The sequence below is a fragment of the Talpa europaea genome, assembly GCF_964194135.1.
Source record: "Talpa europaea genome assembly, chromosome: 2".
Lineage (NCBI taxonomy): Eukaryota > Metazoa > Chordata > Mammalia > Eulipotyphla > Talpidae > Talpa > Talpa europaea.
This window is the reverse complement of record NC_140068.1, coordinates 57,600,344-57,620,565: the sequence shown is the minus strand read 5'-3', so window position 1 is coordinate 57,620,565 and position 20,222 is coordinate 57,600,344. Positions and strand designations below refer to the sequence as shown.

The following is a 20,222-nucleotide window of genomic DNA, read 5'->3' as shown; positions in this document are numbered from 1 at the left end:
AGGGAGAGAACTGTGGGGGCCACTCCTCTGGGCCCTGTGGGATGTGGTCTACTGCTAGGAGAATCGGCTTTTTAGCCCTTTGAGCCATTAAAATATAACCCAGAAGGACCTGTAATGATCACACATGCTATAGTTACCTGCTGAAGGCAGGTCTGACAACTAGAGGATGTCCAAGGGATTGTATTTGGCAGGGACAGAGACATAGTCTTGATCATACTCCTCTGGAGAATGTCCCTGAGGGGGAAGGAAGGAGGGAGGTGGGCACATTCCGCTGTCTCCCACTTGCAAGTTCAGGGGTGTTACTGTGCAGAATGTGCCTCCCCCCGGGCCTCTCTGCCCCAGCTTTCCTCCCCTGCAATGAACAATCAGCAGAAAACCCTAAAATCAGAGAGGAGAGCTGTGGCCTGGCCTGTGTGCAGAGTGGCGCTGATAACAGCTTTGTTTTGTGACCCTAGGTCCCGAAGATGGCATGGTGACACAGGCACCTTCCGATGATTGGGAGCATCTTCACCCGCGGGTGCCGGCCCAGGCCAGTGGCGTCGTGGCTGAAGGAACTTGTCTACTGCTTTCCCAAGAATCTCTTTCTCTCCTAATTCATGAGCCAGCAGGATGCGGTCGCTGCACTTTCAGAACGCCTTCTCATAGCTGCGTACAAAGGCCAAGCAGAGAATGTGGTTCAGCTCATCAACAAGGGCGCCAAGGTAGCGGTTACCAAGGTAACAAGAAGAAAGAAAAAAGTGCTTTAGCCATTCCCTGGGAAAAAGCCTACCTCTCAACCATTGTCCGCGAAACTGTTGTGTTTGGTTCTTGGCTTTCAAAGAACTGGCTTTTTTCTCCCAGTGGATGGAGGTTTGGGAAGAAGGAAGGAGGATTAAAAATGCTTTCATTTCTATCTTTCAAATGGAGTAACTTGTGATTAGCATTTGACAGTCTTTAAAATCACAGTGTGACTTTTTCTCACCTACTTCTTTAGCCAAATGAACAAGAGATCCTCTGAGAAGCTGGGGCACAAAAGCTTCTCTAATAGAGTGCTTGCGTTATAATCGTGTTAGGCCTTCCGGGAGGTGGGCCAGCTTATGCTAGTGTGTCTTTATCCCGTCTGTACAGTGAGGCGCTTGAGCCAGATGACCGTCTGGGCCAGTGACAGTGGGTGGTGATCATTGGAGGACACTGCTTACCTGTCACCACAGATCAGGAGAACATACTAGCTGAAGGGTGTTTTACGGTAAAGCTGAGAAAAGGCAGGCTCTGCGACATTAGGGGACACGTTTAAATACACTGAAAAATGAATACTGATAGCAAACACTTGTGGATCGCTCGGTATTGCTCCCTGTGCTTTACAGTCACCTAGAAGAGCTTCTGTTTTCATCCCCACTTTAGAGACAAGGAAACTGAGGCACAGAGAGAATTAAGTAATGTGCCGAGGGACCCTCAGCTGCTAAGTGGCAGAACTGCAACTGTCCCCAGTGAGTCTGACTCCAAAGCCCATCATCCAGGTACCCCAGATAGCGCCCTGAAAAGGGACAACATTTAGTTTTCAAATAGTAACATCTGTTAATGCCTGTCCTCCTGTGCGAAGATTGGCCCACTCGCATTATCAGTTACTCATATGTAGTCGATATTTCATGCTTCTGATATGTGCTTTTTTCAAAATCACCAATTCAGTTTTGACTCTACCTGGAGATAGCATTAGATCTCACAGGTTACGTGCTCAGTCCCACAAGATTGTCCCCTACTTCAGATGCCAATCACAAGTCCAGGTTGTCACGTATGCTTCTGACTGGTTGTGCTGTAAATTGGAGGTTGCCAATTTGTTGGAGTGGCTCATAGAAATTAGGGAAACATTTTATTTACCAGATTGCCCATTTATTATAAAAGGATATAACTCAGGAACCACCAGATGGAGGGAGATATATAGGGTAAGGCATGAGAAAGGGGCATTGAACTCCAGACCCTCTCTGAGTATGGTACTCTCGCAGAATCTCCATGTGTTCACCAACCTGGAAGCGTTACAGAGCAACCCTGGAGGAAATGGGGGTCACCTGGGTTGTGAGTTCTCACAGGTGCACTTAGGAACTCAGGATGAGACCCAAAAGCACACATGCAGAGAGAAATTGAAAAGGGTTTATTTACAAGGAGGGTGAGAAGAGGGAGAACAGCTAGAAGACTAATTTGCAGATACATCCTAGCAGCAATATCATTTGAACTGAGGCATCAGGTTGCAAGGCAAACCTGGAAAAGCATGAGTGAGAGCAGGCATGTGTTAAGTTTGAAGCCCAGCATGGCTGCTTATCTCCGCCCCGAGTTCCCAGGAAGTTCAGGACCTCAGGTTCATGGCATGCTGGGAGTTGGTTCTCTGGCATCTGAGATCTGGAGATGGCTGGGGAGTCTATTCAGGACATCATTCATTGACTTGGCGTTTTCTCCTCACTGTTCCTTTGACAGAAGCTCTTGGGTTTTTAATGGAGGTTTTGCTACATAGACTTGATTGATTAAATCACTGGTCATTGGCAACTGATCCAACCTCACCATCCTGGAGGTTGGCAAAGGGATAGGACGGAAAGTGCCATCCTTCTAATCAGAGTTGGTTTCCTGCCAACCAGCCCTTTCCTAAGGGTCTTTCCCAAAGTCACCTCATTAACATAAACTCAGGTGCAGTTGATATGGGCTTGTTATGGATAACACATTCCTTTTACCTTCTGGCTTGGAAGCTATTTCAGAACTGATGGCAAAAGACCAAATAGTATAAGTTAATCTTATCTCTTAGGAAATTCCAAGGCTTTTAGATCTGTGAGCCAGAAATGGGGGGTAAGACCAAATAAATATTTCTCTTTATAAATCACAATAACACAATGTTGGCCTCTATAAAAAAATAGAAAATCTTGGGCTACTCAGAGGTCACCATCCTTTGACCTAGCAGTACTCATTGTGCTGAATTGAGGGTGGAAGAATCCTTATGTCAGGTTTTGACCAGACCCGAGCAGCCACAAATGCAGAAAGTGCATGAACTCTGGAGTTACTATTGCTTGGAGCCTTAGTTTTCTTCTCTTGAAAAGTGGGGTAATAATGCCAACCTTTCAGGATTGTCATAATAATAACTTATTTAAAGCACTTACCTCATAATCTGGAGTTTTCTTTTTTAATAGACTTAATCATCTGCCTTTTTTCAAGCAGTTTCATTGACTTGCCATAACATTCACACATTTTGAGTGTACAATTCAATGATTTTTAAAAATTAATTTATTTATTTATACAAGCACTGGGTATAGTCAGAAGTGCGGGAGGGTGAGAGAATTCACCAGAGCCAGAGTGAAGAGCAGAACAGGCAGACGGACGAAATACACTGCTGAGGGGAGCAGCGGGCGGCAGGAGAGGTCTGCGTGCCATGTGGGACCCTCACCCTGTGGCTGGGGATCAAACTGGCGCTGCAGAGGCTGCGGGCAGCTTTGCAACTCAGCGCTCAACTGCTGCGCCACCCGGGAGGCCCAATTCAATGATCTTTAACATATTTACATAGTTATGCAACCATCACCCTGTTCTAATTTTAGAACATTTCCATAACCCCAATAAAAACTTCATTAGCTCCTGGCTATAGTACATCCACTTTCTGTCTCTATAAATTTCCCCTTTCTGGACTCATATGCATGTAAATGGAATGTAGTATGTAGTCTTTTGTGTCTGGCTTCTGTCACTTAACCTAATGTTTTCCGGGTTCCTCCATGTGGTGGCTAGCAGGCATCAATACTTCATTGACTTATATTGCAGAATAAATAATATCCCATTCATCCATTGATGGATTTTGGGTTGTTACCAGTTTGGCACTATTTTGAATAATGCTATTATAAGCATTTGTGTACATGTTTTTGTGTGGACATATTTGTCATTTATTTTGAGTAATGCCTAGGAATGAAATTGCTGGGACACATGGCAAAATCTATGCGTTCCTTTTTAAGAAACTGCCAAACAATTTTCCAGGGTGGTCATACTGTCAGCAATGTATGAGGGTTCCAGTTTTTCTACAACTTCACCAGGGCTTGTTATTTTCTCTCTTTTTAAAAACTTAATTTTCTTATTAATAGTTATCTTTATCAAAGTCTTGCATGTACATAGGAGCTTTAAAAGTAAGTTAAAAAAAACTACTGTCCCAGGCCCATCCCAAATGGTTGCCCTGAAGAGAAAACTCTCAATTCTTTTAGTTATTTAATTTTTTCCTGGTATTTATCCCCATAATTTCCAGTAAATGTGCATATACTAATTTGGTTAATCAGTTTAACTTTAAAACAATTGTGATTATTTTAATTTTTATGTTGTGTGTATACATGGATTCTAAATGGGAAGTATTTTTTACTATGCTTGCCTTTGACTTCTGGTTCTCCTTAGGCAACCACTTTCAACTCTTGGTAGATTCTTTCAATGACGTCTGCTATTGCTCAATCATGATTTTTCTATTTCAGTCCTTAGCTGTTGACATACCCCTATGAAAACTAACAACTTAAGATTTAGTGTTTTTTCTCTCCCCTACTCTCTCACATAAATTTCTACCTTTTCCAATGTAGGTATGTCATAACTATATCAAGTGACATCAGCATTTGGTCTGTATGTTATTTTAACCAATTTATGACTTTCATAAACTGTACCATGCAGTAGCTATTATCATCATGCTTACTTTTTTGCAGTAACTTGTTTACCCTGATGTTAATACTTTTCCTGCATTTGTTGTCTGGGTAGTAGGAGAAGCAGACATTTACAAAGTTATTGGTAAGGTAAAAAAGGTGTTCACTTGAGAGAGCTTTTTGTTGTGCGCTTTTTCTAGAAGATTCTATACACTTGTTTAAAAGGTATAAACATTTTTTATTTTAAAAAATTTGAATAGTAAACCATTCACTTCTTTTCATTTAAAGTTTTTAATTTATATTTAGAATTAAAATTGTATCACACAAATCATACCTAATGACCCAACTTTAAAGAATAATGCCTACTAAAATAAATTCTGGTGATTTTAAGCCACGTTGAGCCACATATGTTGTTGTACAAACACAAAACAATCATGGAATATTTGTTTTCTGGTGAAAAAGACTTTTTTCCCCTAGGAAATTTGTGTGAAGTTTGTTTTCATGCACTTATAGCCATGAAATATTTGGTGAGTTAATTTATATGTTAGTCGTCACCTACTAGTAAGTATTTTCTATTTTGTAATGATGGGTTATTTTCATAGAATTTTAAGGTGGTGTTTTGTGCAGCAAAGACAAAATTGATGAGGTGTAGAAATAACAATGGATGTTGAAATTGTATCACGTGGTTTCATGCAGAAGGTACAAAATGTTGACTAGTCTTTCTCTCACTAGTTTTCCACGCATTCAGTATTCCCTCCCTGAAGGCAATGCATTACCTGTTCCTTGCAATTTCTTCCTGAGATACTTCTTACATATGGTGTGTAAGACATATCTCTGTCTTTTTCTCATACAAATTGTATATGGCTTCACTTTGCTGTAGTCAGTGAACTCTAATTGACTGAACTTAACCCTATGATGGATATAGCCCAGTTTATGTTCATCAGCTAACCTTGTCCTGAGGTCTCATTGGACAGTGTGGTTCTCTCTGAAAGACACATTTCTGTCAGTGGTTCTGCTAGGTCAGGACATGTGTGCCCTTGTAATTTCCCTTGTGACTTTGACCGCTAGAGCAGAATTGCTCTGCTTAGAGGTTGTGCCGGCGTGTGCTCCACCAGCAGGTTGAGAGGCCTGAGAGGACTGACCTTTCAGCAACTGCGCCTCTGACATACAGGGCTCTTCTTTCCCAATGGCTCCCTCTCCCTCTGCTCCTGGTCCTTCACCTTCTGAACTCGTCCTTTTTTTCTGGCATCTCTATGGGAGCTCTCTGCTGTGGCTAATTTGACCTCTCTTTGACTCTGTTTCTTGCCACTTCAGATGAGCTGCATAGAATTTTCTCTTTTTCATCCCTTTGGGTTGTCTGTAGGGCCAACTGCTTGGGACTCAGGGAGAAAAGCAGTGACTGATGGGTGGGGGGCTTAGGGGCTCCACATCTCTCCTGTCCTTCCTTATCCTCCACTCGGAGCTGGAAAACAGGGCACCCTCCCAAGACAGCCTGGGACTTTTCATCTAACACCTGATAGCCCAGTGAGCAGCACAGGATGATGCCGGCCCTTCATTCTGCCCTGAGCTAATGGATCCCCACGCTCTGTGTGGGCTCCCAGAATATTCAGTTACATGTCACATCAAACGGCAAGTCTGCTCTTTGTTCTCCAGTAGCTCAAAGCTTCACCTCGTGGGAAGGAAATCTCAACCAGGAAAACATCGGCCTTTGTAGCTTATAACCAGAAATCATCAGGAAAACTTGACATATACTAGGTATTCTAGTTATTAAAAAAAGTGTTAGGTTTATTTAATCAATGAATGAGAGAACCAGTAAGATATTACACTTGTTTCAAAGGAGAACTGAAAGAATCACAAATAGGTAGACCATCAGGAAAATGGAAATAAATTTGCTTATTAGATGTAAAACTAGCCAATATACCCAGAATGTCTGCTCCTGGGCACAATTTATTGGCATCATCCTCAGCATCCTACAACTAGTGGAGGACAAAGACAATGAAGATAACCAGGAGGTGACCTGGAATTTCATTGTGTGTGAAATTGGACTTCTAGTTCCTGCTCACTTGCTTACATGTGCTCACTCATTTTTATTTTATTTTAAAATTACTGATTTTTAAATTTACAGCAAAATATACACATGCATAAATATATGTCACACAGAGTTTGATATCTTAGCAGCTCAGGGCATGGGGTCCATTCATGCTGTGAGGCCCTCAGCACTGTCTGTCTCCAGAACGCTTCTCACCTTCCAGAATGGAAACTCTGGACCCTTTCAGCACTTTTTCACACTTCTCCCTGGTCTACTTGGTGTCTCGATGAATTTGTTGCCCATTGAAAGATCTTTCCCAAATCTTCCTTAGACATTAAGAATATCACATTTGCCATCTCTGTGACTCTGACCAAGTTATTAGCCACCGTGAGCCTTGGTTTCCTGTCTGTAAAATTATATGACAGCTACTTCAGGGTTTTGTTGAGAGGATTAAGTGGGGTAATCCATGCAGGGTGCTTAGAAGATTGAAATAAGGGTGTGGAAGGAGCTCAATGGATGATAGTTACTACTATCATAATTAATGTTTTCTCGTTGAGTCCATCGTCCTCAGAGGCACCAAGCCCCTTTAGGTCAGCGGCTCTCAGTGCTGATTGCATGTGTGGTCACCTGAAGAGCCTCAGAAAGTCTGAGGCCCAGGTTCCACAGCCACAGCTTCTTTATTGGTCTGGGTCTGGCTTGGGTTTTTGTTCAGAGCTCCAGGTAACTATCGTGAACAGCCAGAAGTATCCCCAGGAGATGCTCTTCAGAGGAGAGGGGTGTCCCTCACAGAACTGGTGTAATGGGTAAGACATGAGCCTCTGCCTTTGCCTGTGGGGGAGACCTGCTGTAATTAAGAGCAAACCTCAGAACTTTAGAGATGGACCCTCAAAGCTGATTCTGGATGTCTGTTGAGGCTATTGGAACACTGGAGTGGGCCCCAAGTTTTTAGCCAGTCTTCTCCCCATCGTCTTCACTCTCTTAAGCTATAATGACTTGGGTTTCAGGAAATACATTAAGTCAAGAACTTGTTTGGAGACTGAAAAGTCTCTTTCAGCAGGCTGCCAGCAGGCTGTTTACCAAGAGAATTGACTGTTGTGTGTTTAGGTTGTAGAAGACGAGGTGTCCAAGGTGGATATGTGAGTAGGTGGCGACTGTGCCTGGTCTTTCAGCCCATGTTTCCATCAAAGCAAGTAAAGTACAAAGAATTATACACCACAAGCAAGAGAGATTTACTCCAAGTATGCAAGGCTGTTTCAGTATCAATCAACGTAATCCCCACATCAACAGATGTCTTAGTCAACTTGGACTGCTATAACAATACCACAGACTGAGTGGTTTAAATAACAAGCATTTATTTCTCACAGTTCAGGAGGCTGGAAAGTCTAAGATTAAGGTACTGGCGGATTCGGTTCCTGGTGAGAACCCTCCCCCGGGCCTGTAGACGGCTGCGCTCTCTGTGCTCCTGCAGGACAGAGCTTGGTCCCGCTTCCTCTTCTTATAAGGTCTAATCCCACCACCTTCACAACCTCATCTAACCCCAGTTACCTCCCAAAAGCCCTCCAAAGATGATATGGGGGTTAGAGTTTTAACATGAATGGGAGAGGGGGTTTGCTGCAAACATTTACTCCAAATAACAAGCTAACCAAGGGAAATTACATGATCATCCAACAGATGCAGAAAAAGCATTTTATGAAATCCCACACCTTTGGTAAAAGCGCTCAGCAAACTAGGAATCGAGGAGCACTTTCTCAACATCTTCAAAAAAACCTAAACCTATAGTGAATATCACACTTTCCTCTCAGGTAAGGAACAAGGCAAGGATGTCCAGTCTTGTTCCACTTTTTCAGTATGGTTCAAGCCACTGCAGCAAGGCAAAAAGAAGGAAAAGGCATACAAATTGGAAAAGAAGAAAGATTACTCCCTTTGTGAAGATGACATGATTGTCTACATGTCTACCCAAAAAATTCCTCAAGCTAATAAGATTGACAAACTTGCAGGATATAAGATCACACACAGAAATAGATCGCACTGGTATATACTATAAACATACGGAAATGAAAAATGCAATATCCTTGTCACTCCGAGGGAGATGAAATAGACTTTGGTGTATATTCAATGACACCTGGAAAATTACAAAGTGGTGACAGAGCTGTTCCACCTCTTGATTGTATCATTATCAACACTGATTGAGACACCTTTTCAAGATGTTGCTATTGTGAGAAACTGGCTGGAAGGTACATGGGAGCTGTTTTATTTCTTAAAACTGTATAAATCTAGTTATCTAAAAATAAAAAGTGTAAATTTAAAAACTTACAAAAGGAAGGGAGAAACAACAAACAGCAACAAATAAAAGTTATTTGTGTCTTAAGGGCCACAGTTTACAACCTCTGCCTCAGGTGGACCTGGGCACACCCCATCTTAGTCTTGGGCTTGTGCGGCTTTGGAACCTCTGTGCCTCCCTTCACCCCAGTCAGTGATGTGCCACTGTAAGGGCAGGAATGGTCATGGAGCAGGTTTTCTATGATCCCGCACACCGAGTAAAGGAGGAGTCAGAGTCCTCAGTAGTTTTGTAGGTTTTTATTGGGATTACCAGGTACACGGCAGGCAAGGGCGCTGGGGGGCCTGGAGGCTGTCAGTCCTCCCAGCCCCCAGCAAGTCTTCACTCTATCTGGGCTCTCCAGTAATCTCGGCTTCTGCTTCTTTGCTTCTCTCTCAGCCTCTCTTTCGGCTTCTCTTTTGGCTTCTCCTGGCGTCTCCATGACGCCGCCCTTAAAAGCCCAGTCTCAGCCCAGGTGAATCCCATCTACCTATGCCCACACCCTACTCCAGGTGCCCGCCATCAGGCATGCATTCGGGACCACAAGGGTCCATCATCTGTCCTGATGGCGGGAGGGCAGAAAAACCTGACATTTTTCCTTACCCTACAGCCACCCACTAGGCCTGAATCCCCTGGTCTTCACACTGCTTGTTCTTGAGTTCTGGTGACTTCTTATGTTGAAGCAGTACTCTCAGCTGCCCTGCCTGGACTGTTTTGCTTGTCAAGCAGGAGCGGTGGTTGTCTTGCAAAAACTGCTAGGAAAATGTGGGGTCGCCACTGAGCTGGCAGGGGCAGTGGCCTTTTTTGTATCATTCTTGGATTCTCAGTACTTAGCCTGGCACTTAGTAAATGTTTGTCAAATAAACTGTACCTACTACCTCAACTACAGGACAGAATTTGTAGATACCCAGGCAGTAGTTCCTTCAGAATACAGACCTCTGCCAGCGAGAAAAGAGCAGTTTCTGTTAAAGTCAACTCCAGAATCTACAAAGCTTTAGACCTGGAAGGAGATGTTCAGAGAAAAGGAGAGAATAGACCAGTCTCTACCCTGTCCCAAGGTCCTGGACTTTCCTTGTGCGATTTCTTGCTTTGAGACAGCAGTTACTGCTGCTAAATGGCTTCCCCTATAAGACCTAGGCATTTGTCTTGAAGGCTTCAGGACCCTTTCTCACAGTGGCCCCTGTCAATGCCCTAATCTAATTTTGTATTTGTAATTTTATAATATTTTTCCTAAAGAATCGTAAGGTAAATGGAAGTGATCAGGTTTTTCCCACCCTCCCACCATTAGCATCAGTGATCGACCCCTGTGGTCTTACACATGTGCCTGATGGCAGCTCCTGGAGTGTGGTGTGGGCATGCGGGAGTGGGCACACCTGAGCCAAGATGGCGCTTATAAAGGCGGCATCATGGAGGTGCAGCAGCAGAGGATGGGTGGAGGCCGAGGCCTGTGCAGCAGGGTGCAGTAGAGACCAGCGGAGAGACCAGGGGAGAATGCCAGAGAGCCCAGAAAGAGTAAAGATTCCCCGAGGGACTGGGAGGCCTGCCAGCCTCCTGATCTCCCAGCCTCCCTACGTGCCCTGCACCTGGTTTCTCACTACAAATGGTGTAGAAAGATTATTAAAAGCCTGAAAACGCCACTGAAGGCTCTAGGACTTCTATACCCATCTGCCCAGATCATAGAAAACCTTGCTCTGTGCCTTCCTGGCATTACGTGGTGTAGTCGGCAGGATGATTTGATGCAGATGGGTTTGGAGCCCTCCGAAGACCTCGGGAGGGACTGGGGGTTGGCAAAGCAGGAGTCTTTGACAATGCTGGAGGTGCCATGTGTAAAGGCAGGAATGGGCACAGTGCAGGTTTTCTGATCCCATGCAGACCGGGTAAAGGAGGAGTCAGAGTCCTCAGTGGTTTTTTGCAGGTCTTTTATTGGGGTTCACCAGGCATATGGCAGGCAGGGGTGCTTGCTGGGGGGCCCCCAGCAAGTCTTTACTCTATCTGGGCTCTCTGGCGTTGGTTCTGCTGCTTCTCGGCTTTTCTTTCGGCTTCGGCTTCTACTGCTGCTGCTGGCATCCCCGTGACTCCGCCCTTAAAAGCCCAGTCTCAGCCCAGGTGAATCCCATCTACCTATGCCCACACCCTACTCCAGGTGCCCGCCATCAGGCATGCATTCAGGACAAGGATCCATCATCTATCCTGATGGCGGAAAGGCAGAAAAGCCTGATATTTTCTTTACCCTACACATGGCAGCACAGGAGGTGGCCAAAGTCCAGTTGCTGCAGGAAGAACTAGAGATGCTACAGGAGCACAGGAGGTGGACAAGGTCTGGGAGCTGCGGGATGGGATCTCAAGTGGAGAAGGAGAAAGCCTGCGAGGGCCAGCCACTGCTTCAGAGGCAGACTCACTGGGGAGGAAAGGACCATGATTCATCATTCGAAGCTCACCCAGTGCTGAAGCGAGGGAAAAACTGATGGACTTGGACTAACAGTTCTGCCAGAAGGTGGAGGAACTTTGGTGGTTGGATGTTATATCACTTGTACATCCCAGGAGATGAAAATTAAGGGGTGGCCTTAAGCAGCCTTTTATGAGGCTCTCTGCAGCTAGGCAAAGGAAATTTGTCAAAAAAGTCAGCTTAGAAAGGCAAAAGCTGGTGCTAAGATTGGGAAGTCCTGAGTAGTTGTTAAGCAGCCGAAGGATCCTAAAGAAGGCAGGAGAGCCTCTTAAAATCACCTGTGAGTGATGTCCTGTTCACTTTTGAATAAGGGTGAGGTACTGAGGAACCCATCCTCAGGGGACAGGTGGGGAACATGGCTTGTGGTGGAGCCCACAGCCAAAAGGAGGCCCAAGAGAGGGCACATGTGAGGCTTGTATCCACAGATCCCCGATGCATGTGCAAAGAGTTGGCCTTAATGCAGGGGTCTGCTTGTCATGTTGGTGCTATGAAGGCCAAGTGCTGGAGTGACAGCAGTGAGGACCCCTGGAGCTTGGGCGATTACCCCCAAGAGTACATCCTGGGGGTGGAGTGTAGGGTAAATGGAATTGCTCAGGGTTCCCCCCCCCCCGCCCTCCCACCATTAGCATCAATGAGCAACACCTGTGGTCTTACACGCATGCCTGATGGTGGCACCTGGAGTGTGGTATGGGCGGGCGTGAGTGGGCGCGCCTGAGCCGAGAGATGGAGCCTATATAAGAGCAGCATCACAGAGGATGGGCGGCAGAGTGCAGTGGAGACCACGAGAGAACGCTGGAGAGCCCAAAAAGAGTAAAGATTTGCTGGGGGTAGGAGGCCTGGCAGCCTCCTGGCCCTCTGGCCTCCCCAGCCCCTAACTTCCCTGTACCTGGTTATCTCACTACAAATGGTGCAGAAAGATCATTAAAAGCCACTGAGGGCTCCAGGATCCATCTACCCGGATCATAGAGAACCTGCTCTGTGCCTTGCTGGAGCTACAGGAAGTATCCCAGTATTGTATGTTTCACATTTATCCCCTTTATTTATCTTTGGAGAAACAACCCCAGCTGGTGTCCCAGGAGTGGGATGCCCGGAGCATCCCCCTTACTCTCAGGCCCACTTGTTAGGCCAGGCAGTGGCTCTGAGGAATATCAAGGCTCGTCACTCACAGGCAGGTATCATCAGTGTAGAAGGCTGCCCTGATTAGGGAGAATCCAGAAGAGAGTGGCTAGGATTGGACCGCCGGGTCCTGGCTGGAGTACTGAGTGACCAGAGTCATGGCCCAGGGCTCCCGGGGCCATGAAGTCTGGGGGAGGGAGCGCCCTTCCAAAGGTTTGTTTCTGCGAATTGTGGTTCTCAAGTGATCCTGGTTCCCCGCCCAGAGGCTTGGCTCCTTCCTCGGAAGGGCTCTCCGGATAAACACCCAGGTCTGCCTGAGAGTGTCCAATGAGAAGGGTTAAGCACCCTGTTGGACCACATGCTGGAAACAGAAACCTCCACTTCCTTTCAAGGCTTATTTTAAGCTGGTTACCTTTGGCTGAGCTCCCTTGTCCTTCTCACTGGTAGGAGATTTTTATCTGAACCGGAATCCTCCTCCTGGAATATTCTGACAGAGCCTCACCCCTGGCAGGTGGGAGTTGGCTTCTTCAAGGTGAGTAGCAGGATCGTTTTGTTCTTTGTGTCCTTTTATACTCACCTGTGAGTGTAATTTATGGGTCGCCTGCTGCAACGGGACTGGTCCTGTGTTCCTTTGCAGTAATTCTGCTGGAAGCCGGGCCCCACAGGGCTCAACCTGCCAGAACAAAGCAACATCCTAGACCAGAGCCCCGGAGTTGTTGACAGTGGGGCCACTTTTTTGTGGTTGTTACCTGGCAACATCTCAAGGCCCTTTGCTGTTGAGTTCAGTGGAAGTGCATAGTTCTGGGCCTCTCCCTGGTGAGATCAAGGGAAATGTGCAAGTCCTGCAGTGTCCTAAGTCCTCTCGCCCCTGCTGGGCTCAAGTGGCCCATCCTGATAGCAGGGCAGGTTGGGGGAATTGGCACCTTTACAGGAGTTCATAACTTCTAGGTACACCTTAGAATCACCATACCAGACCCCAGCTTAAGGTGATAGAATCCAGCCCTATGGGGGTGAAGTTTGGGATTTCTTTCCTTTAATTTTCAGGTAAACTCTAATGTGCTAAAAGGTTGAAAATGAGTGGTTTGTGTCAGTGACTCTTAGACGGTGGTCTTCTATCAGCATCTACCTCCCCTGGGAACTTACTAGAAATGCAGTTTCTTAGTTTCTACCTCCAACTTACTGCATCAGAAACTCTGGAAAAGACAGATGTCTGTCTTTTAACAAGTCTTGCAGGAGATTCTGCTCCCCAATAAAGTTTGAGAATCACTGGTTTAAGGAATAATATTATGGCAAAAAGCACGATCCTTTTATGTGACATAAATATAACTGCAAAAGCATCACTAGAAAAGATGCATTGGTAAAGATCAGATAAAATGATAATAGTTGTAACGGGTGGTAGGATTATAGATGGTTTGCTTTTGTTTTAAAATTTGTTCTGCTCTCTACTCTTAGAATATGGGAGGGAAGCTCTGGGCTGTGATGATGCAGCATTTTAGGATTTTATACCAAGAGGTGGGGACGAGAGCATCATGAAGAATGTAGCAGGAGGAATGGCTCTTGCTGGGACAGGCCCAATGAGACAGGTTTCTCCTGGGGGCCTGTGGTTGCTCCAGGGAGGATTATTCTGGCCCCACTTTCTCTGTGTTGCGGTTCTCAACCAGGTCTCTCATCAGAATCACCTGGGGAGGTTGTTGAACAGAGTTGAGCCAGAATCCCTGCAGGGTAGGCTCCGGTGGCAGTTAGGTGGGTAGACAGACCATCCGCCCCAGGTTATTAACTTTGCGGCGAGAGTGGAAAACCTCCCTCCCATCCTGGAGATTCTAAGGAGACCAGGTTATTTCTGAATTACCCCAGAGTTGAGCATCTGGGAGCCTAGAAACTTCTTGAGAGACGAGGAGCCCCTCTGCCAGGGGAGAGCCCATTCTCACAGCACAAGCTAGGCAGCAGGTGGAGTGGGGGTAAGAGCAAGGGGACTGGGGTCACACCCCTTAGGGTGAATCCAGACTCCAGTGACCTGCTGTTTGGGGAACTGAATGACTAATACATATAAATGTACCAAGGTAGTGCCTGTCATGTAGCCAGCTTCCCCTGTGTTAGCTGCTGCTGTCTCTTGTCTTATCCTCATTATTACTGGTCTCCCTGGACCCACCAGGACCTGGCTTGAGTTAGGTTCAACTGGTCTTTTAGGATAACTGGGGTAGGACCAAAACAAATGGATGCTTTAAAAACATCTAATTATTCATAGTACATAGTCTTTTCTTCTGTCCTATTTCATCCACCGTCAGTCCTAGAAGCATGGAGATGAGAACAGTGGCATGCTCGAGTCTAAGTCATGCAAAGGTCCCTCTCAAGATCAGTTTTATCTACCCCCTCACATTAAGGGGGGGTTGCAACCTTCCCCACTTATCACATGTGACCTTGGGGTATCCCTGTCTGCTGAGTGGAAACAGCTACTCCCCAAAATGTGCTACTTTATTTTTCACTACAGAATGTTCTGGAAAACCAAGTACATTTCTGCTTCTTTCTTGCTCTCCTTCTGTGGTGGTGGTGTGTGTGTATACATGTATGTGTGGGTGTGTACATGTGTGTGTGGGTGTGTGTGTGAAGGGGATGTTCTTATCTTTAGGAAAGACCAGGAGACAGGAGTGGATAGCTTTAATTAAGCAGTGCACTGATTACCATTGCCATCCTTTTGCCAGATAGCAAAAGTTGAGTCAGACATTGGGGGTGGGGGGATCACACTCTCCTCACAGCCCCGTGTCACTGATGTAGCTGCTTAAATGCTCATGAGGCCCCCAGGAGGTTACATTTCCTCTTCAGGGCCAAAATATCCTAGAAACTGGAGTCTGCTGTCTCTCCAGGCTCTCCATTCCTTGGGGGTCAAGCCTGGAATTGTGAAATTTTCTCCAGTGTCCTGGTATCCCCAGCCTGCTCTGTGGCTAAGGAACACCAGAACCTCATTGATATGCCACAGAATCAACTTGCTTCATCAGTCATGGAAAGCATAATCCTGCCCTTGAGGAGATCACAGCCTAGTGGAAGGAGAAACCAGTGCCCTTGGTGACACTAAGAATGTGCAGGTTTCCTAAGAGGGAATGGGGACGACAGGCCAGGAATAATTCAGGGAGAATCCTTTGGAGAAGGGAACTGTGGACTGTATTTAAAAAATGAAGTGGGCATCTGGTCAGAACACCATCTTCCAGTAAGTTGCCAAAATGATCAACAGAAAGGTGAAGAGAGGCACCCGCAGTATGTTCGCTAGGCCTCTTAGAAAACATGGAGGTGTTCCTCTTGCCACATACATGCCAGTCCACAAGAAAGGTGATATCGCAGACATCAAAGGGATGAGCACTGTTCAAAAAGGAAAGCCCTTTGTTACCAAATGTTACCATGGCAAAACTGAAGATTATATGTTACCCAATATGCAGTTGGCATTGTTGTAAACAAACAACTAAAGGGCAAGATTCTTGCCAAGAGAGTCAGTATTTGTACTGAGCATATTAAGCACTCTAAGAGCTTAGATGGCTTCTTGAAATATGTGAAAGAAAAGGATCAGGAAAAAAAAAGGAAGCATTTTGTTCTAGCAGAAGCGCCAGCCTGCTCCCCGCAGAGAGGCACACTGAGAACCATGGGAAGGAGCCTGAACCCCTGGAATGCGCCTGAACCCCTGGAATGCGCTTCCTCTGAATTGATGGCATGATGGGTCTGGAAAAAAGACTTTGACTATTTTTAAAAAACGGAGATGGATCAGTGGATCAGGACTGGCTTATAGGAAACTCGACTGTCCAACTAGAGCCCACCTGTCTAGTCAAATGATCCAGGAGCCACCTCTTCACCTGGATCCGTTTTGCCATTGAAAATATCTCACTTGTCTTCCTGAGACAAAGGTATGGGGGTGTCAAGGAGAAGGAACAACTGGGGTGTTTTCACGAGTGATAGCTGATGACAATTGAAGGGAAGGGGAATTCATCTTAGATGGTGGGTGCTGTTTCATTCACCCCATTTCAAGTACATTCTCCCTATGTCATAAATAACAAAATGGGCTTAGGAGAGCGTGGTGTGCAGAATCACACATGTCAGAGAGGATCTGAACTAGTCTTGCATAGCTCCAGCGTCTCTCACTTTCCTTCCCCCACAGAGGGTGTTCCCTGCCCATTTGGGATTAGGAAGGTGCCTCCAGTCCAGGGCCATCTTGTTATTAACTTATAGTCTCTGAAGCACCCTCTTAGATGTGACCTGTTTGAGCGAGCCACAGCAGTGTTTTCTAATCCTGCCTTCTGATTGTTTATGTTCATTTGAGCAGTCCCTCTGCTTCCTTTGGTGTCAGTTTCCCACCAGTTAACATCTCGTGGCTGCTGAGGATGTTCCTTAGGACTCCCTGTTTTCTGACACCAGTAACTCCTCAGCCTGTGGCCTCTTTTCCTGTGTTACCTCTCCCCACCATTGCCTGTATTTTCCAGTTGCTCAGAAGTACTCTTGTCCCACCACCCTGTCAGCCTTCCTCACAGCACACATCTTTCTGCTCACAAAGGTGATGAGCCTCCTGTGTTTCAGAGTGCCTTAAATCCTTTGTGAAGGTCGCTTTTCTGATGTCCTTGACAAGGACAAACAAGGACCTACCATTCCTGTCAAGGACATTCAGTAAATCAATATGCTAAAGGGACACCAGATGATAAATGGATCATGGGTCCAGGTCCAGTGAGTGGAACCCAGTTGTCTTGCTCCACATGATCAACCGTGGACACTTCCTGTAAAGAATCAAGGTTAAGTAGCATGAGCTGAGCACAGTTGCCAGCCAAGGAAGGTCATTTCATCTCATCTCAGACGTTACCTTTTTTATGAAGGTTTTTTATAGCTGCTTTCTTGGGAGTAACGTTTTTCTTAATTAAGAATTCTAACTTTAAAGTGAGCTCTGACCTCTTTCCAGTATCATTCTACTGCTTTGACTGCATTTCATTTCATGAAATTAAGAAGCTTTTGTTGTCTGCTATATCTGTTTTCTTCCATGGTTAGTTACCCATGCAAACTGACTTTTTTAGAGAGCAAATGGATTTATCCTGCTACAATATTTATAAAGATCTTAGGGACATTTTATTAGTGCTAGAAAGGATTCAAGGCCATGTGAGACCCTTATTTTCAGGGTTATGTTTCAGCTTGAGTGGGGAAGTAGTTAAACAGCATTTGAAGCAAGGAATAGAACTGTTTTTTCATGGTGAAACTGGAGGGAGCAAGCCAAGGGAACATTATGTCTCCTTTAGAATTTGGAGAATTCCGAGTTTGGCAAAGTCAGTTCTCTGCATATAAGCTGATTTACACTTGATACTATTCTGTGTATCACCCAGGCCGTGTGCTTAGGGCAGTTGAAGGCCAACCACAGGCCTGAGAAGCCTACTCAGGTGCACACAGATGTGTTCTGGATACCTGCCTGGATGCCGATTGGTAGGACAATGTATAAATAATGAACTACAGGTGACAATGTGAAAAAGGAACTCAAATATAATGTTGGACCAAAAAATTATCACATGATATTGTAGAGTTTAATACCATAAATGGAAAGCTTGAAAACAAGCAAAACACACACACATAGTTTTTGGCTACAAACAGTAAAAACAACAAAAAGTCAAAGGAATAAGGAATACCAAATCTAAAAGGATAGTTACCTTTGGGGTCAAAGGGGAAATGAAATCTGGGAAGATTTCCCAAGGAATATCCATGTTTATATAAGGCCAACTTAAAATGATTGGTGGATGTGTGCATTTTAAAAATATTGTTTGAAGTTGAAATATTGTAAATTTGTATTTATAGTTTTGTTTTTAAAAAGAGGGAGAACCCGTTCTGATCAGTTTGGCCGGCTGTTTCAATTTTGAGTACTAAGTCAATTTTACTAGGACAGCTTGACCTTTTATTGTTCTCCCATCTCTTGCCTCATCAGGTTCATTGTGGCCACTTCATCATGCCCAAGTATTAGCACCAGTGGGAAATCTTCAAAAAAACTTGAAACCCTTTATTTCCTACTTGCTAGTGTGAGAAGTGGGGAGTTGAAATTTAAGCACTAAAGGAAATCTTCACATTTTGAGCATATTTTTTCATGACTTATAATCGACTAATAATCATGACTAATAGTCGAGTTTAACTGAGGCAAAGTTGAATTCTGGTAAATCCATAAGAATCTCCTTCCAAACCAAAGGGGTAGGGATTGGGGCACTGTGCGAAAACTTGCTCCTTGGTAGTGGTTTTGTTATCTTGTTCTGAAATCAGTGTGTTTGCATTTGCAGCACGGCCGGACCCCCCTGCATCTTGCTGCCAATAAGGGCCATCTTTCTGTGGTCCAGATCCTGCTGAAGGCTGGCTGTGACCTTGATGTCCAGGATGATGTGAGTAGAAACCATCATTCTATTAGAAGAGGGATTTGCAGGGAGCTTGGATGCCTAGAAACCCACAGTAAAAGGTGTAACCAGCTAGGAGATGGGAGGGTAGTAGATGCTATCCCCATATATTTCATCTCCATCTTGGTCCCCATGGTAGGTAGAACTTCCTCTTTGAAGACCTGATCTGGGGCCCATTCTTGATAGCAGAGTAGAGTTGAGAGTAGGTAGTGGTTTTTCATCACGGTTCATTCCTACCCAGCATCATTCAAATGCAGAGCTTCAAAGAGCATTTTCCTTGTATCCTGTCTTAGTGTGAAGCTAAGCTTGACCACGCACGTGCGCGCGCTCTCTCTCTCGCTCAAGTGGAAACCTGCTGAAAGTATATGTCATTGCCCAAGGTTATCACTGGAAAAAAGATGGGACTTAATTTTTCCCTTTTCTCACATTGATTTCTTAGTCATTGTACTTTTAATTAAAAGGACCTATTCAAAGAAAAAAAAAAAGAGGGCACTGATCCCATGGAATCAAAGAAGAAATCCTCCAGTGAGAATTCACTCTGGTGCTCTGCCATTATTGAGAATCAGTCTCTGGGTCTCTTCATTCAAATTATCTAGAGAGGGACTTGGACTGGCTTCTTTGAGGTCAAGTGTCCATTTTGAGTCAATCAATAGTGATTGGTGGAGGGGAATCGCATAGCACATAGGTTGCCCGATTGGGTCTTTGGGCAAGAAGGATTCTGTAAGAAGGGGATATAGGCAAGATGATGTAAATTGTCCTCTAATGAATTATTAGGACAACGTGATTGGAAACTTTTCAGAAACTGTTTCTAACTCTATTTAAGAATAAGAACTTTTGTGAGGAACACAAAATCTGAAAGTTAGCTTTTATCATAACTCTTCCAGATTTACTGGAATAACATATGCAATAATGTGGTTACATAACTCTGTCAAATTTAAGACCCTTAGGTGTGCTAGTGTGTGGGGGACCAAAGTGCTTCTGGTTTTCTTTGGTTTTCTGTCTAATGGTCCTAACACTTGGCAAACACACAGGTGAGAAGGATGGCATTTGCAAAGAAATAACTGAATATACCATTATTTTTTTTTAATAGAGGCATGCTTTTATTTATTTATTTGTTTGTTTGTTTTGTTTGCTTGTTTATACATGCACTGGGTACAGTCAGAAGCGCGGGAGGGTGAGAGAATTCACCAGAGCCAGAGTGGTGAGCAGAGCAGGCAGAAGGACTGAAGTACACTGCTGAGGGGAGCAGCGGGCGGCAGGAGAGGTCTGCGCGCCATGTGGGACCCTCCTCCGGTGGCCGGGGAGCAGCCAGGGA

General features: G+C 45.1%; 1 protein-coding gene across 4 annotated transcripts in view; it reads left to right on the top strand.

Annotated features, from left to right (window-relative positions):
* Positions 1-596: 596 nt before the first annotated feature.
* Positions 597-20,222, top strand: part of ANKRD6 (ankyrin repeat domain 6) — a gene marked incomplete at its 5' end in the record, with an annotated part of 52,956 nt that continues 33,330 nt past the window's right edge. For all 4 annotated transcript variants that reach the window (XM_084228318.1, XM_084228317.1, XM_084228316.1 and 1 more), the window contains 2 exons: positions 597-716; positions 18,797-18,895. In XM_084228318.1, coding sequence (XP_084084444.1) covers positions 597-716; positions 18,797-18,895 — 219 coding nt within the window. The remainder of the gene's footprint in view (positions 717-18,796; positions 18,896-20,222) is intronic.